At 38.3% G+C, this 27,088-nt stretch overlaps 1 protein-coding gene across 1 annotated transcript in view; it reads left to right on the plus strand.

The window, feature by feature from the left end:
• Positions 1-22,074, plus strand: part of Agr3 (anterior gradient 3, protein disulphide isomerase family member) — a 22,262-nt gene extending 188 nt beyond the window's left edge. Inside the window, exons 2-8 of the mRNA XM_031356419.1 lie at positions 2,473-2,608; positions 10,718-10,781; positions 19,811-19,863; positions 20,477-20,553; positions 20,746-20,809; positions 21,231-21,314; positions 21,847-22,074. Coding sequence (XP_031212279.1) covers positions 2,500-2,608; positions 10,718-10,781; positions 19,811-19,863; positions 20,477-20,553; positions 20,746-20,809; positions 21,231-21,314; positions 21,847-21,896 — 501 coding nt within the window. The 5' untranslated portion in view covers positions 2,473-2,499 and the 3' untranslated portion in view covers positions 21,897-22,074. The remainder of the gene's footprint in view (positions 1-2,472; positions 2,609-10,717; positions 10,782-19,810; positions 19,864-20,476; positions 20,554-20,745; positions 20,810-21,230; positions 21,315-21,846) is intronic.
• Positions 22,075-27,088: the final 5,014 nt, after the last annotated feature.

Below are 27,088 nucleotides of genomic sequence, written 5' to 3' on the forward strand. Positions count from 1 at the left end.
AAAAGTAAGACTCTTAGAAGTGGGGAACATGAAATGCTGCTATATTCTGTCGCTGCTATTGACTTGGCTTCCTGAACTAGTTTCAGTTTTCCTCACAATTCATATTAATAATAGCATATACTAGACTTACTCTAAAATGATCTCTTTTAAAAGTCTGGGTGCTAACAACAATGATTCCTTGTATTTTTTTTAAGGTTTTACTTATTTTATTTTTTAATAATTTGTTTTTTATTTATTTACATTTGTTTCATGTGCACTGGTGTTTTGCCTGCATGTGTGACTGTGAGAGGGTGTTGGATCCTCCTGGAACTGAGGTGTGAGGTGCCGTGTGGGCATTGGGAACTGAACCCAGGTCTTTTGGAAGAGCAGCCAGTACCTTCAACCAGAGCACCGTCTCTCTCACCCCTAAAGTTTTACTTGAAAATAGAGAAATTTTCAATAGTGAAGTAAATGAATTGTGTTACATTACTTTTCAAAACTACAAGCCGAGTGTTAGAAAGTGCTAATCGGTCAATGCTGATGAAGTCTATTGGTAGACATCAGGGTTGGTGCTTCCCAAATGCCATCTGAATTTGCTGTAATGTAAGAATCATCTGAATCTTTCCAGTGCCTCTCGCTTCCAACTGGACCTTAAGGACTCTCAGCAAGACACACTTGGACCAAGAGAAGCATCACGGATCCCCAAACAACAGTAAACAAGCCCCATTGCTTTGAATACTGTTGGTGTGTTTTTTTGCAACATCTAACAAAGTTTCTTGACTTCGAATATAAAAATGTGCTTGACAATAGTCCACAGATATGTAATAAATACATAAATACTAGAAACTAGGGATTATTAGGTTCATCCACAACTGTGAACTTGACCTAAAATAGCACAAATTATGATTTTATACATTCTCTCTCCTTCCTTGATGTAGATTTCAGCTATTCATCTCTGTTTCTAACATCAAGAACTTTCCAAATATTTTCTCCAGATTAAATCTCCTTAACTCTTCCTTCTAAGATCCTAAAAGAATCTAAAGTATTTTTGGACCTCCTCAAGGAAGATGAAGAGACAATCTCTGGGATTTTTTTTTTTTTATTTCCTGCCTGTAACTCATTTGTAGACCTTCTACAAGCTCACAGGACTTTCTTGTGGGTAGGTTTTCAACATCACTCCTGAAACTTGCAGCCTGACTAAAGCTGATCCTCCCAAGTTGGCCTCGTTAGCCCCGGCTGTCCTGTTCCCTGCTAAAATCATTGCTTTCATTTCATTTTTCAGGTGCAAGACGGCCAAACTGTAAGAGAACAAGGTAACATTCTGAAATGTTTTATGACTTAATAAGCTATAAGAACTAAGAGTAATATGTTATCAGACATGGTTATTGTTTAACATGTTTTTAGACCTTGCATACAAAGAAGGCAATAAATGATTCTACTGGCAATTATGGATGGAAGTAATTTCAATAAGACTGACCCAGGATGGCAAACATTATCGATTCAGGAGGGAAATCACTGAAAATGAGAACAAGACAAATAAGAAAGTATCTAGAGAAACCAGGGCCTATAAACCTCCACTGAGCTGTTGCCCTACAAGATCTCAGATGCTATTTTGCAGTAACCATCACAGTCACCTGTTGTTTTCCTGGGACCAAATTATTATATCTTGTGAACCTTTCCATTTTCCACAATTCTTAATGTAACTAAATATAGCCACACTCAAGCAGAATCAGTAAGCAGTTGTTGATTAGATTTGGGCTAGGAAATCTCATTATTATGGTGCAATTCACTGCATTCAATTCATTTTGACACCAATCTACAGTCGAAATGTTTTAAGAAATTTTGACCAAGCAGGGAGGATATCCGTACAGAGTTTTACTCTGCTACCCCTATGTTTCATTTCAGTAACAATATGTGTAACAATACTTGGTATTTTTTAAACAGAAGAGTTTTAAATTGAAGGGTAGAAGGCTAAGTGACTGTTGGAGCTACTTGCCTACAGAGCACCAAAAAACCAAGGCTTGTCCATAGTCTACTTTGCTCCTTATTTGTAGCTGAAAAAAATGTTTTCATATCTAATCTCACTTTACTATAGAGTTAAAGATGTTGTCCCCGTTATTAGGCCCAGAAAGATGAAAAGACAACGATTCTCAGTGCTGAGAGTCAACTCCGCTCTGCCTGACGAAGTTTGAAAGTGATAATGACAAGGTGGTGTCTGAGTTTCACTGTGGAGCTACACACAGCGCAGTGACCTCAGGGACAGCTCAGTACCCTCAGCCTGCTCTCAAATGTCACTCTGTGTCAAGATTTCCAGAACTTTCACAAACTTAATATCTACTAAGATGGTTCAGTGGGTTTTAAATGTTTCTTTAATGATCCTCTGAGATTATCTAATGTGAAATCAAAAACTGAACCTGTCAGCTTAGGAATTGTCCAAATCTCTTTAAATAACAGACTGTTAAAAATGACCAGATTCTGAAAACTATCTTCTAGCTGCTTCTGAGTGACTCCATAGAAGATATGATGCTACATTCTGCTCTGCTCCTCTGCCTCTTGCTGACTACAGTTTCTTCCAACCTTGCCATTTCAATCAAAAAAGAAAAGAGACCTCCTCAGACACTCTCAAGAGGTACCATATTGTCATAGTCGTTTCTAAACTCAGTCATTTCAGCTGTTCTTAATATACTTGGTGTATCTGTCTATAGTTTGATTATAAGCAAAAAATTCCTAGATATTTGTTATGTATGACTTTAAAACAAGCTTTTCTAAAGGGGATCATTAATTTTTAGACAATAAATAATCACATTTCAAAGAAATAACAACACTTTGGGGGTTGGGGTTTTTGTTTTGTTTTTTAAACATGTCTCTCCATGTAGCCTTGGCTGGCTCCAAACTCATTATGTACACCAGGCTGGCCTCAAACTCATAGAGATATGCCTGCCTCTGTCTCCTAACCACTATGCCAGGCTTAATAAACAAGTTTTGATTTGTAGATGTTGTAAAGAACTGGCTTAATGTGTATAGCTTTGATTATCAGAATCTTAGAAAAAAAGTGGCTCTTTGATGCCATAATGTTATCCTGAAAGCAATTTAAGACTCTGCAAAGTTTGCTCAAATTCCCAGGCCCCTATGTAAGGCAAGAAAATAATGTTATTTTTTTATACAAGGCTACCCAGGAAATCATTCTTTCTCTCACTTCCTGATAACATTGGATAACCAAGACTTTCTTAGAACTTCAATGAACAGGTGCACTGACTTTAGGCATCTGCCATTGGCTTTGGCTTCAGAAAAACTTCTATTTTTTTTTAATACTTACAGTTTTACTTTGGACTAAGAAAAAATAAATCTTCATATCCAAAAGTATGACAAAGAGATAATTCTCAGAGTTGTTTTTATGTTTCCAGGGAAATGGTAAATGCTGAGAATTATTTGCCCCAACATGATACATTCAAATAAACAGGATAACCACGTAGTATTTGGCCACTTTTTGAAATGGTGCTTTGAGTAGAGTGAACAATACAGTGTACTGCTGGGTATCTAAAATGCTAAAGTAGACTGGCTTCCAAGCCATTCATCTCTTCACATATATAGACTACCAGCTATGTGTCCATAATTGTTTACTGAAGTGAATTAATTCAACTTTAGCTCAGCCATCACCATCTATATGTCTAGAAAGGCAATGTATACTGCAAAATAAATAAAGGGCAAAAGTTATTCCCCTGGATGTAATTTATCACATAGCTCTCCAAACAAAGATAATAGTTATAAAATAAATAGCTTAGTAACTTTAAACCACCCAGGTTTAAACAAGCTACTGATTGTTCTTCAAACCCTTCCATAGTCGAGCTGCGTGGCATTGCTATAGCTGATGTGTAAGACATCAGTACTCTGTGAGCCCATTCAGACATTGCTCTAAAACTCTTCAGCAAAGTTTCACTGCATGTAGTTGGTTATGTGCGAGGGTCAGAAGACAACTTGCTGAACTTAGTGGACTCTGTTCTCTCCTCCCCCCATTGGGTTCCAGGGATCAAACGTAAGTCCTCCGTTTTGGTAGCGGGAGCCTTTACCTGCTGTGCCATCTTTATGACCCCCCCCCTTATGGCAAACATTATGGAACCAAATTGGAGTATATATGGCTTACTTTGAATAACTTGGCTCTACGACTCCAGCTATTAAGATACTGCTTTAATAGAGAAAAAGAGCACTAATGCTGAAAGTCACTGTGCTGAGGGTTGGTTTATATTTGCTGACCCTCTGGCTATCTGGTTCTATATTAGAAATGACTGGGGAAGTGAGGATGAAAGTCAGGGGCAGGCAGAAGGGGTCAGAGTACAGTGTGCCCAGTGCAGCCCCGTGAAGGAAGGGACAGTTCCAAACAGTTAAGAACAGAGACCAGTTGGAAGAAAGCAGAATATTGGTGAGGAAAACAAATAGGTGGTTAAAGAAAATACACACACACCAATGTTTTGTGACCAAAACATTTCCTAGCATCCTTTTCACATGAGAACTGCTGGCATGATGGTGCATGCCTAAAGTGCCTTCCAGCACTCTCTTTGTGAGTTCAAGTCCAACATGGTCTATGAAGCAAAAGAACTTCTGGCAGCCAGTCCAAGTGCCTAGAATACAGCAGATACTCAATAAATGCATAGCTGATGAGTGAATAAAATCATTCACAGAAGACCAAAAAGCATAGCCAAAGCTAGAGACAAAACAATAGCCACGAATCCAGACCTGGAAGAGAATTTCAATTCTGTCACATTTGCCCCATTGTGATTATGACCCAGACTGCACGAACACAGTTATGACCCAGCATGCTCCCTGCAGACCTATGGCTATTTGGGAAGTTATATCATTCTTCCCTTGTATTCTCAGAGACGAGTGGATTAAAACAGAACAGAGGACAATCCTCTAGTGTCTGTGGAGCAAGACTAAGCAGGAAAAAAACACAACTGGAATGTTTCCATTGATAAAGCTCTAGTATTTGAGGGACATTTACAACAGATGAGGGGAGTTGTAGAGATGGCTCAGCAGTTAAGAGCACTGGCTACTCTTCCAGGGGAACCTGGGCTCACATATTAGCACCCACATGGCAGTTTACAACTACTTCTAACTCCAGTTCCAGGGAATCTAATGCCTACCTCCATGAGCACAAGGCATACATGTGGTACACATACATATATGCAAGCAAAAATCCCTTATACAAATTATAAAATATAAAATAAAAATCTAAAATAAGTACAAGCAAAGAAAGAAAAGTAATCAAGGGGCTGCTATCATATTTCCAGAGTAGGTTAATGTGAAATGTACTAAAGTAACATCAGATCATCTTTCAGCATTATTACAGAGAAGACTCCAGCTAGGGTGAGGGATCAAATCAACAAAGATGTCTTCCAATGTTAAGATATTGATCCAGCACAAATATATCTATTATTTTGACCTTATTATAAATTGGCACAGTGATTTTGTAGAACAATTTAACTAACAACTCCTCAGAAAGTTAAAATATATACAAGGTGTGGTGGCATCACCTTTATTTTTATTTTTTTTTGAGCACCCAATTTGATTTATTAAAATAAAAACATAAGAAACATACACACTAGAGATAAGAAAGTATCTTTTGAATTGCTGCACCAAAAACTGCATATTTCCATGTGAAATCATGCAATGATGCACATCCCTCACCCTGAATACGAAACACTCCAAAATGTATCAAATACCTTAATATAGGAAACAAAACTGTAAAACTAGGGGGAATAAAACATCTCAAGATATAGGTACAGTTAAAGACTTTTTGGAAAGGATTCAGATAGTACAGGAAATAACCAAAGAACTGGCTAATGGAATTGCATTAAATTAAAAAGCTTCTACACTAAAGCCATCTGGCCTGGGACTTTTCTTGGTTGGGAGGTCTTTAATGACTTTTATTTCCTTAGGGGATATGGGACTGTTTAGATAGTTTACCTGCTCTTGATTTAACTCTGGTATGTGATATCTGTCTGCAAAATCATTCATCTAGATTTTTCAAATTTTTTTATTGGATATTTCATTTACATTTCAAATGTTATCCCCTTTCCCGATTTCCCGGCGGGAACCCTCCTATCTTATCCCCCCCCTTCTGTTTCTATGAGGGTGCTCCCCCACCAACCCACCCACTCCTGCCTCCCTGCCCTGGCATTCCCCTACACTGGGGCATCCAGCCTTTACAAGACAAAGGGCCTCTCCTCCCGTTGATGTCTGACAAGGCCATCCTCTGCTACATAAGCAGCTTGAGCCATGGGTCCCTCCATGTGTACTCTTTGGTTGATGGTTTAGTTCCTGGGAGCTCTGTGGAGTCTGGTTGGTTGATATTATGGTTCTTCCTAGGGGGTTGCAAATCCCTTCAGCACCTTCAGTCCTTTCTCTAACTCCTCCATTGGGGTCCCTGTGGTCAGTCCAATGGTTGTCTGCAAACATCCGCCTCTGTATTTGTCAGGCTCTGGCAGAGCCTCTCAGGAGACATCTATGTCAGGCTTCTATCAACAAGCACTTCTTGGCATCTGCAATAGTGTCTGGGATTGGTGATTGTATATGGGATGGATCCCTAGGTGGGGCAGTCTCTGGATGGCCTTCAGTCTCTGCTCCACACTTTGTCCCCATATATGGTCTCTACAGGTTCTCCCTCCCCTTTGTTGGGCATTTCAACTAATCTCATCCCTGTTGGGTCCTGGGAGCCTCTTGCTTTCCTGGCATCTGTGACTTGCTGGTGGCTACCCCCAGTTTCCATATCCCCCATTGCTATACACTTCTCTTCAAATTCCTGACCCTCTATATATCATCCTGTTGCCTTCCATACCTGATCCTACCCCTTTTCCTCCCTTCCCCTTCTCTCTTCCTCCCAAGTCCTTCCCACCCTGTACCTCCTGTGAGTATTTTGTTTCCCCTTCTAAGAAAGACTAAAGCATCCACATTTTGGTCTTCCTTCTTCTTGAGTTTCATATGGTCTGTGAATTGTGTCTTGAGTATTCCGAGCTTTTGGGCTAATATCCACTTATCAGTGAATACATACCATGTGTGTTCTTTTGTGATTGGGTTACCTCACTTAAGATGATATTTTCTACTACCATCCACTTGCCTAAGAATTTCATGAAGTCATTGTTTTTAATAGCTGAGTAGTACTCCATTGCATAAATGTACCACATTTTCTGTATCCATTCCTCTGTTGAAGGACATCTGGGTTCTTTCCACCTTCTAGCTATTATAAATAATGCTGCTATGAACATAGTGGAGCATGTGTCCATGTTATATGTTGGAGCATCTTCTGGGTACATGCCCAGGAGTGGTATAGCTGGGTCCTCAGGTAGTACTATGTCCAATTTTCTGAGGAACCGCCAAACTGATTTCCAAAGTGCTTGTACCAGCTTGCAATCCCACCAACAATGGAGGAGTGTTCCTCTTTCTCCATATCCTCAACAGCATCTTCTGTCACCTGAGTTTTTTTATCTTAGCCAATCTGACTGGTGTGAGGTGGAATCTCAGGGTTGTTTTGATTTGCATTTCCCTGATGACTAAGGATGTTGAACATTTCTTTAGGTGCTTCTAGACCATTAGATATTCCTCACTTGGGCACTCATCTTTAATCCCAGCACTTGTGAGTTTGAGGCCACCCTGACTCAGAGATAGCAAAAGCAACATACAGAGAGCCTGGCTCGATGAAAAAGAGTTAAAATACAGTTACCATTTAAATTAGCAATTTTATTTCTCCCTATATGCCCTAAACAAATGAAAATACATACGTGTTCACAAAGTTGTTTTATGTTCATAATAAACATTATTCACCAAAGTCAAAGCATCAATATTAAAACCACCCAAATTTCCATCAAGTGATGAGTATATAAAAAGTGGCTGCCATAGTTAGGGTTACTATTGCTATGATGAAACACCAAAGAAACTTGGGAATGAAAGGATTTATTCAGTTCACACTTCCACAAACTATTCATCATTAAAAGAAGACAGGACAGGCACTCAAACAGGGCAGGAACTTGGATGCAGGAACTGATGCAGAGGCCACAGAAGGTTGCTGCTTACTGGCTTGCTTCTATGGCTTGCTCAATCTGCTTCTTTATAGAACCCAGGACCACCTACCCAGGGGTGGCCCCACCTACAATGGGCTGGGCCCCTCTCATCAATAACTAATTAAGAAAATACCTTACAGCTGGACTTTACGGTGACATTTTTATCAATTGAGGTTCCCTGTTTTCTAATAAGTCTGGCTTGTGTCAAGTTGACATAAAACCAGGCAAGATAATTAATCCCATGCCAACTTGACACTCAAACATATCATTGATAAGCCACAACCACTTCTTTCTTGTTTATCCCCCAAATCAATATCATAATATAAAACATTTTACAAAGTCCCATGGTCTTTACAAATTCAAACACTTTAAAATTCAGTCTCTTTAAAAAATCCAGTCTCTTCTAAAACCTGAAAACCTCTTTAAAAGTCCAGTCTCTCAACTCTGGGCTCCTGTAAAATAAAAAAAATAAAAATAAAATAAAAAAAAAATTAATTAAATACATTCTTACTTCAAGAGGAAAGAACCAACAACCCGAACACAGCAAAAACCAACTCTAAAAGTGTAAACAACTTGTCTAATTATCTCAGATTCACTCACAAACTTGTAGGCTCCTCACAATGGCTTGGGTTACTTCTCTAGCTCCTCCCTCTGCAACACATATAGTTTGTTGGCTTCATCTGGCTCTACTCCACAGCTGCTGATGTTCTTAGTGGTCATTTCCTGGCACTGGCATCTCCAAAATGCTGGGATCTTCTGCTCCAACTGAGAGCCTCAACTTTTTCCCTTGTTCTTTTCAACTTTTCAATCCTGGCCTTCAACTGCCACTGAGGCTGTACCTTCACCAAAGACCACTTCTAGCCACTCACAGTGCCATGCCTCAGCTCTCTCCATCACCCCTTCATGCCTTCCAAATCAGTACCACTTGGGTGACTCTTACAGTACTAACTTTGGCTGCCAATATGAGGTACAGCCTGGCCACATTCTGTGTACTGACTCTCAGGAAATACTTAGAAGATTTCACTTCAACAGTGCTAGGCCTCAGCTGACCAGCATGGAGTATCCCAGCAAAGCAAAAGTTTCATTTTAGTGGTTCTGGTACCTTGTTAGTCATAGCTGATACCTCAACCCCAACTAACCAGACCACAGAAAATACACACACACACACACACACACAGACACACACACACACACAGCCTGACAGAGTTGCTGCTTCCCTCTGAAATTCCACAAGCCAAGCCTCCATTGTCTGCATTGTTCTCAACATTTTTATCTTCCAAGCTCTCAACATCAGTGGCTTTTCTAACCCAAAGTTCCAAACTCTTTCTACAATCCTCCCCAGAATGACATGGTCAAGCCTGTCACTGCAATACCCCATTATACTGGTACCAACTTTTTCATTGCCTAAGCCTGGCTCTATGTGATAGAATAGTTTTAAGCCATAGAAAAGTAATTAACTACTAGCATTTGACAGCATGAACTTTGAAAACATACTAAGTGAATAATAATTCAATCACAAAGACCACATAGTGCATATTTCTACTTACAAGAAATGTCCAGAATATACAAACTAGAGGAGTAAAAACTAGATTAAGCATCTCATAGAGCTAGGAAAGATCTAGATCTAGAAAATAAAGCATAGGTGACAGGTAAAGTGCTTAGTGCCAATGCTTGGTGGCCTGAATTCCATTCCCAGAATCCTCATATTGGAAGGAAAGAGCGCACACCACCAAGATGTCTTCTGACCTCCACATTGATGCTGAGGCATATTATGCCCCCGCCCCCACATATAATATGAATAAATGGATAAATAAATGTAATTAGATTTTTTTTAACAGGAGTTTACTTTAAGGTGATAAAAATGTTCTAAAATCTACTGATTTCCCACAAAGAAGCTGCCTTATCAGACAGGGTATCTCCAGAGTTAGAGATAGTAGTCAAACACTATTGCTCTCTGTAAACATAGTTAGAACTCTAAGAGCAGCTCCACACAAAGCAGAATTGCTTTACAAGCTAGAGAGTAGTCAAAAGGCTTCCTGAACTAATGTTTGTGTTACAAGCCAAACCATTCCCAGGAGCTGCTAGAATGGGACCTCCTGGTGCTTACCTGCTTCTGACCACAAGAGAGTTTGCTTAGGGCTGCCAAGATAGCCCAGCGGGGAAGAGCACTATTGTTCTTTCAAAGAAATCATTTACACCTGGCTATTTGATTTTACTGGCTTTGTGACTGCTACCTGCCTATGTGATCCCTGACATTCACCCTGTTTCTGTATACTATATAAGCCTGATTCTTATTTTGTGAAAATACACTCAGATAGCACACTTCTTGTGTTGTGTCTGTCTGGCACCGCTGAATCCCTTGCCCATCTGGCCAGAACTTTCATCACCCTGAGGAACAAGGGCTCCCCGCAAGAAACCTGGGTCCTTGGCAACCACCCATTGATTATCTGGCCCTGTCAGTGCTGTGTAGCTTTAAGGCTTGTCTTGAGCTTTGATGTGCACTCCCAAATCCTGCAACATACAATTTGATAAGGTATCACATCTTTGTATCTAGATATAACTTATTGTCTTTTACAGTGTATGCGACTCAATAGCTCTAGAGCTATTATAGGTTGACAGGTTGCCATCTGCTCATCAGTCAAAGATCTATAGTCCTGGAATAATATAAGGATTTATCTCTTCTTCAGGGTGGGGAGATGACATCACATGGGTGCAAACTTATGAAGAAGGTCTCTTTCATGCTCACAAAAGGTAAAATCCCTCTCAGTTTCTCTTCACATGCCATCTCTCATGCCTCATGGAAAAACCAGAAAGAGTTATGTTAGCTTCTGAAAGAATGCCACAGTTCTTGTGTCTTTATTGTAGACTGTGTGAAGTCGCAACTTCAATCACAATGCTGCTTTAGCTACTCTTCTCATTACTGTTACCAGACAACTGGAGGCAAGCAACTTGAGGAAGAAGGATTTATCTTGAGTCAGGACTTGGACATAGAATCCATCATAGTGAAGGCCTGGCAGCAGGTTCCACCATGCTGACAGTCAGCAGAGAATGGGGCTGGAACCCAGGGTCAGGTATATCCTATGAGGACTGTCTACCAGCCCCTACTCTCTCCACCTTCTAAACTTTGCAAAACCGTAATACCACCAGCTGAGAACAAGTGTTCAAACAAGCCTGTAAGGAACATTTTTTCATTTAAACCATAACAAGTGGTATTCTTTATCTGTAAAAGTTCTAAATCCCCCAGTATGAATACCTTTATTACACAGGCAAGCTTTAAATACAAGTTGTATGAATACAGTGGTGCCATTCACTAAGCACCGTGTAAGCTTAGTAGGAAAGCAACTTACAGGAACAGTCCTCCAGCAGGTCTGGGGAGCCAGATACCCTGGGGATCTTTATTTCATTCTCAAATTCATAGTTAATCATCCAAATTCTAGTTGATCATCCTCTGTTATCTGCCTGGCACTGGTCAATGATCAAATGCAATGCCATTTTTATCCTTAAAGATTAGAAAACCTGGAGAATTTTTCATATATCTCAAGAATATTCATTTTCAATTCTCAGATTAAAGTGAAAACACAGGAAATTAAGTGAAAGTAGAGTTTAAAACTCTCAGAACTGAATCAGTACTACAGAAAATTTTCATTTCTAAACATGACTGTAAGAAACAACATATGGACATAGTACAGCCTCAGGCCACTGAAAGTATCTGTCTAGGTAGGGTAAGATCTAATCTGGAAATTCTAGGATGATTAAAAACTGGAAATTAATCTGTTAAATAAGTCAATGTTTAAAGCAGTTGATGTAGCCTAACTAGTAGTATTCTAGCAGAGTGTGCAAAAGGCCCTGTGTTCGATCCCATTGTCACATGAAATGAGTATGATGGTGCACGCCTATTCTCAGGACTCTGGAAGTAGGTGCAAGAGGATCAGGAGTTCAAGGTTATCCCTGTTATATAGCAAGTTTAAGGTCAGTCTGAAATTCATGAAACTTCGTGGAGTCAGGTGAATTCCAGGAGCTCACTGGGCAGCCAGCCTAGATGAAGTAGCACACATCCAGTTCTAGGAGAGACCCTGCTCAAGAAAATAAAGTAGAGTGTTGATGGAGATGGACAATGACATCCCACTTTGGCCTCATCATGCACTACACAGGTGTTTGCAACCATACATTCATGTGCATGCACTGCATACACATAGAACACACAGGACTCATGTGTAAGTACTACATACACATACCACACACAGCTCACACACACACACATTTATGTGTGAAAGGGGTCAAAAGGATATTAAAAGAGAATTTTTTAAATTATTTTATTTACTTACATTCCAGCCATTGCTTCCTTCCTTGTTCCTCATCCCATTCCTCCTCCCTCTTGCCTCCAAGAGGGTGCTCCCCCACTCCACCAAATATTCCCCTTCCCTGGGGCTTCAAGTCTCTCGAGGATTACATGAATCTTCTCCCACTAAGGCCTGACCAGGCAGACCTCTGCTATATTTGTGCCAGGGGCTTCTGACCCATACCTGTATGCTCTTGGTTGGTGCTTCAGTCTCTGGGAACTCCCTGGGGTCTGGTTTAGTTGAGATTGGTGATCTTCCTATAGGATCACTTTTCCTTTCAGCTTCTTCAGTCCTTCCCCAAATTCAACCATGGGGTCCCTAACTTCAATCTAATGATTGGGTGTAAGTATCTGTGTCTGTCTCAGTCAGCTGCTAGTACAGCCTCCCGAAGAATAGCCATATCAGGCTTCTGTCTATAATCACATCATAGCATCAGTAATAGTGTCAGGCCTTGGTACCCTCCCATGAGATAGATCCCAAGTTAGGCCAGTAATTGGACCCTTTTTCCTTCAGTCTCTTCTCAATTTTTGTCCCTGTAGTTCTTTTAGATAAGAATAGTTCTGGGTCAGAAATTTTGACTGTTGCTTAGCAACCCTGTCTCTCTACTGGAGGTGGGTTCTTTGAGTTCCCTGTCCCCAATTTTAGAGATTTTGACTAAGGTTGCCTCCATTAAGTCCTTGAGTCTCTTACCTCCTGAGTCTCTGGTGCTTTCTAGAGGGTGCCCCCACCCCTAGCCCCATGCCCATGCTCCATTCATTCTTTTGGCCCTCTGGGCTTCTCTTCTGCTCCCCCCAATACCTGATCCTTTGGGGTCTGAGTTGTCTCACGTAGGTCTGAGTTGCCTCACGTAGGATATTTTCTAGTTCCATCCATTTGCCTGCAAATTTCATGATGTCCTTGTTTTTAGTAGCTGAATAGTATACCATTGGGTAAATGAACCACATTTTCTCCATCCATTCTTTGGTTGAGGGACATCTGGGTTGTTTCCAGCTTCTGGGTGTTACAAATAAGGCTGCTATGAACATGGTGGAGCACCTGTCCTGGTGGTATGGTGGCACATCTTTTGGGTATATGCCCAACAATGGTATAGGTGGGTCTTCAGGTAGAAGTATTTCCAATTTTCTGAGGAACTGCCAGATTGATTTCCAGAGTGGTTGTACTAGTTTGCAATCCCACCAGCAATGGAGGAGTACTCCTCTGTCTCCACATCCTTGCCAGCATGAGGTGTCACCTGAGTTTTCATCTTAGCCATTCTGATTGGTGTGAGGTAGAATCTCAGGGTCCATTTGACTTGTAGTTCCCTTATCACTAAAGACTTTGAACATTTAAGTGCTTCCCGGCCATTCGAGATTCTTCTATTGTGAATCCTCTGTTTACCTCTGTACCCAGTTTTTAATTTGGTTGTTTAGTTTTTTGGAAGTTAACTTCTTGAGATATTTATATATTTTGGATATTAGCCTTCTATTGGAAGTTTTTTCCCAATCTGTAGGTTGTCGATTTGTCCTATTGATGTTGTCTTTTGCCTTAAAGAAGCCTTTCAGTTTCATGAAGTCCCATTTATCAATTGGTGATCTTAGAGCATAAGCCATTGCTGTTCTGCTCAGGAAATTTCCCCCTGTGTCAATGAATTCAAGGCTCTTGCCAATTTTCTCTTCTATTAGATCCAGTGTATCAAGTTTTATGTTGAGGTTTTTGATCCACTTGGACTTGAGCTTTGTGCACTATAATAAATAGGGATCTATTTTCATTCTTCTACATTCAGACCACCAATTAGACTGGCACCACTTATTGAAGATGCTTTCTTTTTTCTACTGTATGTTTTGGCTTCTTTGTCAGAGATAAAGTGTCCATAGGTGTGTGGATTTATTTCTGGGTCTTCAGTTCTATTCCACCGATTAACCTGTCTGACTCTGTAGCAATATCCTTTGTTCTTTATCACTACTGCTTTGCAGCACAGCTTGATGTCATGGATGGTGATTCTCCCAGAAGATCTTTTATTTTGAGAATTATTTTGGATTTTTGTTTTTCCACATTAAGTCAAGAACTGCTCTTTCCATGCCTGTGAAAAATTGTGTTGGAATTTTGATGGGAACTAGATTCAATCTGTAGATCGCTTTTAGTAAGATGGCCACTTTCACTATGTGTACCTACCAACCAATGAGCATGGGAGTTCTATCTTCTAAGGTCTTCTTCGATCTCTTTTTTCAGGAATTTGAAATTCTTGTCATATAGATCTTTCACTTTCTTGGTAAGAGGTGCACCAAGATATTTTCTAGTATTTGTGCTTATTGTAAAGGGTGTTGTTTCCCTAATTTCTTTCTCAGCCTGTTAATCATTTGTATAAAGGAAGGCTACTGATTTGTTTGAGTTAATTTTATATCCTGCCACTTTGCTGAACTTGTTTTTCAGCTGTAGGAGTTCTCTCGTGGAATTTTGGGGGTCAGTTATGTTTTGTATCATATCATCTGCAAATAGTGATACTTTGACTTCTTCCTTTGCAATCTGTGTCCCCTTGACCTCCTTTTGTTGTCTAATTGTTCTTGCTAGAACTTCAAGTACTATGTTGAATAAACAGGGGGAGAATAGGCAGTCTTGTCTTCTTCCTGGTTTTAGTGGGATTGTTTCTAGTTTCTCTCTATTTAATTTGATGTGGACAGTTTGTTTGCTATATATTGCTTTTATTATGCTTAGGTATATGTTATGAATTCCTGATCTCTCCAAGACTTTGAAGATGAAGGGGTTTTGTATTTTCTCACAGGCTTTTTCAGCATCTAATGAGGTGATCATGGGACTTTTCCCCTTGAGTTTTCTTATATAGTATATTATGTTAATGGATTTTTGTATATTGAGTCATCCCTGCAGGTGTTCCCAGATGGTATGGCTATTTGAGGAGGAGTCTCACCTGTGTCACTGGTTACTGTAGACCTCCAGGGAGACGGGCAGACTGTAGGGTGTGGGAGGGTATCAGCACCACCAATCTGGCGTGGGTGGAGAAGCAGAAGAGAGATTTTTTTATTATTATTTTGAGGAAAATCAAAGAGGAAAGTCAACATACTAAAACTTAAGCAATGCACTATAAACAGATCAAAGAGGGAAATTTTCTAAATAAAAACCTTTATTGATATAATTTTCCAATAAATACCTTTATCTTATGTTTTATTTGAAAGAAGAAAGTTTCAAATAATCTAATATTGTGCTTTAAAACTCCCTTCATTCCACAAAATAGAAATAAACTAAATTCAAAATTAGTATTAGAAAGGAAATATTTAAAACCATAAGAAAACAATAGACAGGATCATACAAATAAAAGCTACTTCTCTTTCTTCTTTCTTTCTCTTTCTTTCTCTCTTTCTTTCTTTCTTTCTTTCTTTATCTCTCTCTCTCTCTTTTTCTCTTTGAAGAGATAAAACCAACATAGCAGTAAATATACCAGCAAAGAAAGAAGTCTAATAAAATCATAAATGAAAAGGAGAAATTACAAATGGCATTACAGTGATGGAGAGACAGATCAGTGAGTAGCAGTACTTACTGCTCTTCCAGAGGAACAGAGTTCAATTACCAGCACCCATGTGTATATAACTCTAGCTCTATGAGATCCAAGGCCTCTGTGGCCTTCCTAGGTACATGCATACATACAAATCTACACACATACATCTAAATAAAAGTAAAAATAAACCAAGAAAAAAAACAATCAAAGGAAAAAGATGGATCAAAAGACTATTTTGAAAACTTTTAAGTCAATAAATTAGATATACTAAGAGAAACATAAACTCCTATACACATAAAACCATCAAGATTGAATCATTAATAGAAAATTTAAACAGACCACTGAAATTTTATTCAGAAATTTCAAAAGTCTTCTATTACTAGACACTGGTAGTACACACTTTTCATCCCAGCACTTGGAAGACCTAGTCCTGTGGATTTCTGTGAGTTTGAGACCAGCCTGGTCTATAGAACAAGTTCCAGGACAACCAAGATAAACTGTGTCTCAAATAAATAAATAAATAAATAAATAAATAAATAAATAAATAGATAGATAGATAGATAGATAGATAAATGTCTTCCATCTACCTGATGCTTAACTACTAGGTTTTACTGACTTCTAAATTTTTCATTTATTTTTGAAATAGTATCTTATACGTCCCAAATACTGGAATCAAATTATGCTCCTGCCTCAACACCCTAGAGGCTGGTTTTACAGTTCTGTGCTAACATTGCCTGCTGCCTACTAAACTATTAAAGAACTAATGCTAATCCTCCTGAGATTCATCTAAAATTCAAAGAAGACACTGTTTCAATTCCTTTTATAAGGATATCATTACCCTAGTAACAAAGTCAGGTAGACGCTACAAGAAAAGGAAACTATAAGTCATATCGTTTGTGTTGGTTTGAATGAAAATGGCCCCCATAGGCTCATAGAGGGTGCCACTATTTGAAAGGATAAGGACATGTGACCTTGTTGGTGTACGTGTGGCCTTGTTAAAGGAAGTATGTCACTGGGGGTGGGCTTTAGAGTTTAAAAGCTCAAGCTAGGACCAGTATCTTTCTCTTCCTGTTTCCTGTGGACCCGGATATAGAATTCTCAACAACTCTCCAGCGCCATGAACGCCTGCATGCCACCAAGCAAGATAATGAACTAAACCTCTGAAACTGTAAGCAAACCTCAATTAAAGGTTTTCTGTTAAGAGAGTTGCCATGGGCTGGAGAGACATCTGTTCTTAGAACTGATTTTTTTTTTTTTTTTTTTTGAGACAGGGTTTCTCTGTGTGGTCCTAGCTGTTCTGAAACTCACTCTGTAGACCAGGCTGGCCTTGAATTCAGAAATCTGCCTGTCTCTGCCTCCCAACTGCTGGGATTAAAGGTGTGTGCCACCACTGCCCAGTCCTTAAAACAGATTTTTACTTTAAAATTTGGGGAAAATAAAAATGTAAAATTGACACTAAACTCACATTTGGGGGTTCACTAATGAAGTTGTGTTTGGGACACAAGCACCCTCTTCTAACCCACAGACGGCTTTTTGCAACTTCTATGTGATAATGGCAGAGTGAGGTACTAAAAAATGAAATCATAGCCACAAACACTCAGGTATTTACACTACTCAACTGAAAAATACACAGCCAAACTCGACTCAAAGCCTTGCTTTAGACTGAAGCTACTTCAATGCCTGCCATCGTCACTGTCCTTTTTTTTAAATGGAATAACTGCTCATTTGAGAGCTGTTGTGAGTGACGTTTTCCTAATTGATACGATCTGATGCTGGAGTTAATAATATCCTAAGACTTTCCTCCAGCCTCCATAAGCACGGCTGGCCCTCTCAAGAGGTCTTGAAGATATTGGGAAGAAGTGGTGGCCAGTCAAGAGAGCAGGGTAGCCCATGCCTCTGACAGTGTGTCCCAGAATGCCTACTCCACTGAGCTCAGTCAGCAGAGTCGTCATCTAATAGAAAACTTCCGTGGCTGGTGTTCACAGGGTTGAGTGGGCACCTACCTGTGAGAGTATCACTAAACATCTTAGACTCAGGGGGGGTCTAAGTCTAGTCAGCGGGGTGCTGAGTCTAGTTTGTCCTGCCCGTGAAAGCCTCATTGAATACCTTTAGTCTTAGCATGCTACTCATAGGAAGTGGGTATGACATTTCATGTTTCATAGCTCATGTCAGCAGTTTTCCCAACATCTGATGCTGGTGAATGGCAACTCTCTCATTTTCCCATAAGTCCTAAAGGTAATTTGGAAGAGTTTTATCCAAAATATACTTTTTTTGTTACTTTTATTGTTGGTTTTGTTGTTTTGTTTGTTTTTTTCAAAACAAAGTTTCTCTGTGCCTTCCTGGCAGTCCTGAAACTCACTCTAAATCAGGCTGGCCTCGAACTGAGGGATCTCCCTGCCTTTACCTCCCAAGTTCTGGCTCCAAAATGTACTTTTAAAGTAAATAAAGTTATCCATTCAAGATTTGTATTTATCCTCCACTGAAACTAAAAAACCAGTGCTGGATACAATATGTTTCAGTAGTTTGCAACCACTGAATTTATATAGTTATATTTTATAATTGGCTTTGAAAAGATTTATGCTGCCCAGGAATTTAGCCAACTAGTAGAGTGCTTGCCCTGTGTGTTCAAAGATAGATTACCAGCACCACAAAATTAATAAATATTAATAGATAAAAATGTTGTTGAATAAGCATGACTCCAAAAACTTATCTTTTGATGTCTATAATTATCTTAGTATTAAAGATATATTTGAAAAAATTATCCAATATGACTTTCTTAGTCAGTTTTGTGTTATTAGTTATAGTTGTATAGCATAAATACATGAAGCTGGCTAATTTGTAAACCAAAGAGGTTTACTTGGCTCCAGAAGTTCAAGAGCATAGGCATCAATATTTGCTTGGCTCTGATGAGGCCTCACAGCAAATGGCATCCCAGGATACGATTGTGTGCAAAAGGGATTAGAACATCCCAACCTCACAGCAAAGCATCCTTGTGGGAACTGATCCAGTCCCAGGAGACCAGATCATCTCCCAGTGGCATATTCTTGAGGACACAGCCATTATCTAACCACCTTCTACCCTTAGAGTTTCTACCACCTCATCATCCCACTAGGGAACTTGCTTCCACCACCTCATCGTCTCACTAGGGACCTTGCTTCCACCACCTCGTCATCCCACTAAGGGCCTTGCTTCCACCACTTCGTCATCCACTAGGGACCTTGCTTCCACTACCTCATCATCCCACTAGGGACTTTGCTTCCACCACAAGAACCTTTGGGAAAAGGATGAAACATAAAAAAAAAAATTAAAATATCCACACCATAATCATTTTATCACTTCTGCAATTACTATTCTCATTTTATTTTTCAACTAGAATTGGGAAGTAAATTAGTACTACAACTTTGTTCAGAGTTAAAATCAAAATGAACCTGAAAAATATTTTAATAAGGGACTCTCGCATATTTGTAAATTTAGGTTGACACATGAATAAAATGATATGAAACTGACCAATATGACTATTTTGTAAAAACTTAAATGAAAAAAAACAAGAATATTTTAAGTTGACTCTCCTGAAATTGTATATCACAGTTTCATTAGAAATAATTGTTGGTTATATAAGTCATGGAGATAACATGGTTTTCTAATTATCTATACATACTATAGTAACCTAAGTGACACCTTCTACTTTTAGCTGTGCTTCCTGTACCTCACACCAATAATCTGGATCAGTATGCTATGCAGCCTGTGAGCTGACACTTATAATATTGTTCATAGTGTGTTCTGTGGCCACACACTAGATGATACTACCTACTATAGGTTACAATGCCATGAAGTATGAGCCTAAGATATTTATTTAAGTCTTCTCAATAGTACCAAAACTTTAAATATAATTCCATTTTATAATTTGGTCTAGCATTAATCACGCAACTTCACTTTATGCTTTCTCTGTTTAGTAACAAACCACTGATGGTTATTCACCACCTGGAGGACTGTCAGTACTGTCAAGGTAACTTTAGCTCCTAAGATCTTACTGTATGTCCAAAATTAAAGATAGAAGTTAGCTAATAAGAACAGTTAAGAAGGAACCTAGAAAAATAGCATTAAAAAAAAAATGTAATTCCTAAAGTACCACCATTCTACCAAGATGCTTAAAGACCAAGAGAGAGCCACCTAGGGACACCCTCTAGGAACTGCAGCAGAAAGATTATGAGTCAGAGGTAAATCTGAGCTAAGTAGTGAGACATAATCCAGACAAAAGATTTTAATGGTTGTTCAAATCTGCTGAATGTGAAACAATAATATGCTCTTTGAAATGTGATATCCACTTCTTAAGAATAAATGTGAGTGGGAAAACTTGCTGACAGAAAATTTTCTAACCAATGAGTTACTACATAATGTAAAATTATAAAACTACTGTGTTCATTAATGTAATTGTCTGTTGACATCTCCATAAACAAACTCTAGCCCATTGCTTTCCAATGGTAGACTAAGTATTAAAAGGATAACGAACCATTTATACCCATGCCATTGACACAATTATAGAAAACATACTAATTTTGATATTACATCAGCAATGTCTTAACCCTTTAAGCAAACTGACTTTTTGTTCTCTTTCACAGCACTAAAAAAGGAATTTGCCAAAAATGAAGAAATACAAGAAATGGCACAAAATGACTTCATCATGCTGAATCTCATGGTACATGAATCCAATAATGTCATAACTTTATAGAAATGTTGAACTCTTTTTTCTTTTTTTTCAAAACATTCGAGGTCAAGTATTAGTTACTTCAGAACTTTAAAGACTCTAAAGTCTAAGTTCCTGGAAATTTAACTTCCATAAAGGATGTTACACAATCCAGTGACGTTCATTTATTTCATCTTCTGCTAGCATGAGACCACGGACAAGAACTTGTCACCTGATGGGCAGTACGTGCCAAGGATCATGTTTGTTGGTATGTGTCCACGTCAGGTTTGCTAAATTAGTAGGAACCTTAGCATTCTTGTTTTTATTTGCTTTAAGATTCAAACTTAAGCACTGTTCTTTTTAAAGGGGATCCATTTCTAACCGAATCAATAACATTATGCTCTTGTTAGATCTACACCAAAATGCACTATGTTGCTAACAAATTTTAAACATTTAAAAGGAATTTATGCTCTTAAATCAACTTCACCATGCACTTTTAATGCAATACAACAAAATGGAGCTATGCCTCTCTAAAAGGACTGAAGGCTAATTCATCATGAAATCATGTGATGAAAACTGACTTTGCTTATACATTTTCCTGACCTTGGCTTTAGAGTGGGGAGAAGGAACAACTTTGAGAACATGTTAAGTAATGTTTGAGTGACTTTGCTGTTTGTTGTTTTTGACAGATCCTTCTTTGACTGTCAGGGCTGATATAACTGGAAGATACTCTAACAGACTGTACACATATGAACCCCGGGACTTACCCTTGTGTGAGTAAATTACAACGTAAATTACATTGGTCAGAGCTGAGTCTGACACACACTAAAGAAGACACAACCATTAGGAGAGGTAATGCTTCCTCCTAGTGTCAAAGACCTAGTGTGATTTTTCCCCCTCAGGTGACAATAAGAATGCTTTTGTCTTTCTTAAATGCTGATAAATAGTGAGGTACAAAATTTACTTAAGACTATTTTTAATAACAGTCACTATCAGTCATATTTAAGAAGATGGTATTGGTCTCAGATCCAGCCATACTGGATTAATTCAATGGCTCTTTAAAAAGAAAACACTCTCTCAAAGAACCTTTAATAAAGCTGCTTATTGTCAATGAATTTGGTGAGCCACTTCTGATTGATGTAATTCATAAATTTGCAAATATTCATTTAGCTTATTAATATAGTATGCTAATGAGCCAACTAATACAAAATTGTAAACAATCCAATTTTATTTCTTATCATTTAAGTTCTAACATTTACTACTTTCATTTACTAAGAGCACAATATCTGTTTACTCTTACTGCAGTGATAGACAACATGAAGAAAGCACTAAGACTTATCCAGTCAGAGTTGTAAGGAATGATGGAAAGATGCTTCCACTCTAAGAGGTCAAACGTGTGACACAAACATCTGGTTCACTAACAAACACCAAATGTGCAAGTACATGGATTTTGTAACATCACTGTTTGGCCTTATGACATGTCTGTGATAGTTTATGAAGGTAAAATTATATTTTAATAAATGTTAAACTGTATGGTCGTGCTGTAGTTCGATGTTTACCTGGATCTATAGCAAAGACAGTTTGCCATGAGCTCAGAATTCTCAGAATTGCTACGCTTTTTATATCCAATATCTTTCCTGCTTCATGTCTTGACGGCTTGGTTCTCAGATAGTAAAGAAGTTCTGGCGACTTTAGAAGGTGGGATCTAGCTAGAGGTCATAGGTCATGATGGGTAGCACATTGAGGGTATCTCATCCCTGACACTTTCTTATCTTGCTCTCTATTTCCTATTCACCAAGAAGAGAAACCTCTACTGCACACACGCACGCGCACATACACACACACACATACACACACACACACACCCCAGTGTATTGTTCTGCCCAGGTACATGGTACCAATTGACCATGGACTAGACCCTCTGAGTGTTACTCCCTTATGTTTCTATGTCAGGCACTTAGGTTACTGCACAAAGTACCTAATACATTTCTACTGGAGGAAGAAGGGCCTCAGTAAGAAGTTGGTGGTTCCTTCTGCTTTCTCTGCTCTCATTCTCTTTGTCCACTAATCTAACTTTACACCTATCCTCTGAAGCATAGCAAATATGCTGTTGTGAATGATAAATGGTTTCCTTGTTAAATATTTAAACCTTTAGAGGAGTATTTCAAAGTTAACCAATTACTTATTTTCCCCTTTAAATTAAGATAGGCAATTGAAAGCTAATTCAAATAAACTTAGAATATATTTTAAAATTCAACTACATGTTTTTCTTAATTATTAGTAGATATTTTAAATTTTTAATGTTTCCAGAAAAGTGAAATCATCTCAGTAATATTAAAGAGTTTCTCCAACTAATTATCAGGGAAGGATGATATCCCCTTCTAATATTATCAGATGACCAATTTTTAATTCAACTTTCACAGGAAAACCAGAAGGCTGATAAAATGTTTCATGTTCTCTTAAATAATAAGAAAATTTCTGCCAAAAGGACTCCCACAGTCAGGAAGGAGCAATTATCAGAAAGCAGGACATCTTCGGATAGTTAGCATTCCTAACCTACAGAATCCGATGGTATTTCTGAGGTGTCTTGAGTCAAAATGTGAGCTAGATACACACAGTCTGATATGCATGCCTGAATGACCCTGAGAGTTGATGAGTCAAAGAAAGATTGCTCCAGGTGTCATTTGACCACCATTCTGTTGGTTTTAGATTACACTTTTAGGAATCTGATCTGCTTGGATATAAATAGGATGCATGACTTTCTGCACTATGTTTCTATGTATACTGTTTCTACAAAAGACATAAACACATGCATTCATGCTCCCAAATTAGAGAATACCAGTGCATTTTAATATCTTAGTGTTTACTTAAACACAATTTGACTTTGATCTAAAATTAAAAATAAGATGTAGTATAAAAATGAGATACTTAATATTCTTTTGATAAAGATTAAAGTAATACAGTTAACTAAAGTAATCCATTACTGAATACATAGGAAAGATAGAAATGTCAGTAGTCATTCGATGTGACCTACAGAAGGGATTCATTGACAACTTAATCTCTAGAAATAAAAAAAGAATATTCGCTTGTTTTTATTTAGAGTGAATGGTGAATGTGTGTCACTGAATAAGAAATTGAATTTTCTTTGTAATAAATTTATATTTCTTTATATATTTATATAAAATTGTACTATGCATACACTAAATAACATTCATTTTAAATTGTAAATTTATAATAATTATATGAGGAAATATAGCTTTGGAATCTATTATTTCCTCTAAACTCATTTAAGTTTTTAAACTCTATAGCCTACTTAATATTTCTACTTAGTAGCATTATTTCACAAAACGACTTGCTTGGATCCAATCGCTTCTAGATTTGCTCTTACAAAATGTATACTTAGAATGACACATCAGTATTTGGGGGAGATATTGGAAGAAGGAAGGTACAAGCATAACCTCTTTCCCATTATTTTTGCTCATAACTTCCAAATTTCTTCCTTGATGTACTCAACCTTAAGAAAATATATTACTAATATTAACTCTCTGAAACTGTATGTACAATTCCATGTGAATGAAATTTGTATAGAGGATCTTTCAGGATTTATTTACATTGCAAAGAGATATCATAATCAGAAGGTTAAATAATCAAAGTGATAACAATGGGGTTGCATTCTAAAGTATAGGGCACCCAGTTAAATTTAGGTAAGCTGCAGTTCCAATGGTTACATCTATAAAGCCACTATTATACCTAAAGGTCAGGGATCATTGCCGAAGAGGGAGTAGAAAAAACCAATGGATCAGGCAGCTTGCTATGAGATTGTGTCTCCTAGTAACGCAGAAGGCACACCTATGAAGCCTCATCAGCATGACTGCTGAACAAGAACAATAGACATGCCAAACTTGATGGAGAGAAAGCCCATGAGTCTTAATCCCACACAAAGATGGAGACACATCTAAGAAAATCTGGTTGTGGGAAAAATAGTCTCCACAGAAGAACACAGAAATTAGTTAACCAATACCAAATGGTCAGCTCTGAAAATGTAAATAGAACAAACATCATGCACACTGAGAAGGTTGTATTTATGTATTTAGGAATGTATGTGCATGTGTGTGTGTGTGTGTGTGTGTGTGTGTGTGTGTGTGTGAGGAGAGGGAAGGAGAGAGAGAGAGAACAATGAAAAATAGAGAAATAAAGGCCATGAATTTTAGAGAGAGCAAGAGGGATGTATTGGAAGGTTTGGAGGGAAGGAAGAGAAGTAGAAATGATGCAATTATATTATAATCTCAAAAATAAATGACATAACTTTTATTTTGCTGAAAATAGATTTTTTTCATACAATATATTCTGATTATAATTTCCCTTCCCCCTACTCCTCCTGGTTCCTTTCCACTTCTCTTCTCATCTGGATCTACACCTTTTCTGTCTCTCCCTAGAAAATAATAGGCATCTAAGACATAATAATAAAACAAAAACAAACAAATAAGAAAAGAGCAAGACAATCAAACAAACAAAAACAAAGAGACAAAGAAAAAGCACAGGAAATACATAGAGATGCAGAGACACATACTTTCACACACACAGGAATCCAATAAAAGCACAAAACAGGATGCCATGATATATACACAAAGGACAAGTAAGATGTAACAACAACAACAACAACAACAAAACCTTGACTGTGTGTGATAAAGAACCTCCAAATATTTTGGTACAGAATTTATGTTGATACAGAATCAAGGTTATCATTGGTATAAGTTTCTTCTATTGATACAAAAATTTTTAAAGTACAAAGCTTGTACCCAGTCATTCTATAACGTCATTACAAACTCATCTGAGATGTTTAAGCCCGTGAGTTAAGGGCCACATAGCAAATTCATGGTTTTGAGTTTATTGTTAGGGTGTTTACAGATAATTTAATTAGAAATAGCTGAGAGTAGTTAATGGACAACAGTCCAGATTACTTTACATAGATAGTTGATTTTCAAAAATGTCAGAAATCCACAGAATGTGACATTTAATGTTCTTTATTCTTTTGTTGTTGAGACATATCTGCTCCTAGAAGCTCCCCTTTTGTGGACTCAAAGAAGAAATTGAGCATCTCTACCTCCAGGTGAGGTAGTACACTGTGGCTAGGTGGCCACAGGGCAGTATTGCCTATCTCTCCTGCAGACCTATACCATTCTTGAGAGGACACAAGTTACAGGTTAGGACAGCTTAGTTCTGCTGTGACAGAATAAGCTAGTCCTTAATAATTCCTGTTTTTCAAAGGTCTGTCAGATGATCCTGGGCCAGAAGGCTGAAGACTGATGCTCCAATGTTCTGACTTACTGGAGCTGTATGGGTAGGCAGCTGTCTCTACAACTTATTGTTCTGGAAGCTGAATAATGCTTCCTATATTTTCAGATAATGTCGCTTGTTCTCAGATTTCTGACAAGGTTGAAAGACTACTTATAGTCTCATAGCCAACTCAGGCTATTTAACATTGAGAAAATATATTTGACAAGATAGTTTTCAGATAGTATATAAGCTAAACTAGGTCATACAGAGTATTCTATTTAATTGTCAAAGATGATGGACTGAATATTAGGTGTATATTATACTTTATAAATTACAAAATGGTAAAAAAAAAAATCAGTCTGCACAAGATAGTAAAAAAAAAAAAAGAAAAAAAAAGTGGTTTGTTTTTCCAGTGAGGCTCCCTTGGAGAAAACTGTTTTCATTTGCAAATGTCTGTCAGTTGGAGATAGTTTCTGGGTACCATTAACCCCATGCAGGCCCTGTACATGCTGCCTCAGTGTCTGAGTTCATATGTGCACAAGCCCTGTTGTATCTAAAAGGTCTTGATGGTGTCCTCCATCCCCTCTGGCTCTTATATTCTTGCTGTCTCCTCTTTCACAGAGCACCTAAGTCCCAAGGAGAGAGCTTTGGTAGAGACCTTTTTGGGCTACCTATTCCAAGGTCTCTCAGTCTCTGCATACTGTGTGGCTGTGGGTCTCTGTATTTGTTCTCATCTGCTACAAAAGGAGGCTTCTCTGCTGATGAGTGAACAGGACACTGATCCATGAGTGTAGCAGGATGTCAAGAGGAGTCATTTTATTGCTTTTTTCCTTTAGCAGAAGAGTAGTATTTGGTTTTCTCCTAAGTTCCTGGCCAATCTAGTCTCAGAATCTTGGCCACCCAAACAGTATCTGGTATGAGATCCATCTCACCAAATGGGGCTTAACTCAAATCAGAGACTAGCTGGCTTTTCCCACAAGCTTTGTGTCATTGCACCAGTGTGTTCTGAAGGCAGAATACCATTGTGGATCAGTTTGTAGCTGCGTTGGTATTAACCCTTCTCCTTTGGTACCATGAAGAGTACTTTCCAATACCACGAAAACAGGTACATAGGAGTAAAGGCTCAATGTGGGCACCAGCTCGACTTCTCCATGTTCAATGAGATGTGTAGGTTTTGTCTTCAGCAATGGAACCTACTGTCATTGTGTAGAGAGCCACTCATAGCCTGGGCAATGGCCTGGATTGTTTGGGGGTTCCTATGAGGCCATAT

This window comes from Mastomys coucha, unplaced genomic scaffold (genome assembly GCF_008632895.1).
Source record: "Mastomys coucha isolate ucsf_1 unplaced genomic scaffold, UCSF_Mcou_1 pScaffold6, whole genome shotgun sequence".
NCBI lineage: Eukaryota > Metazoa > Chordata > Mammalia > Rodentia > Muridae > Mastomys > Mastomys coucha.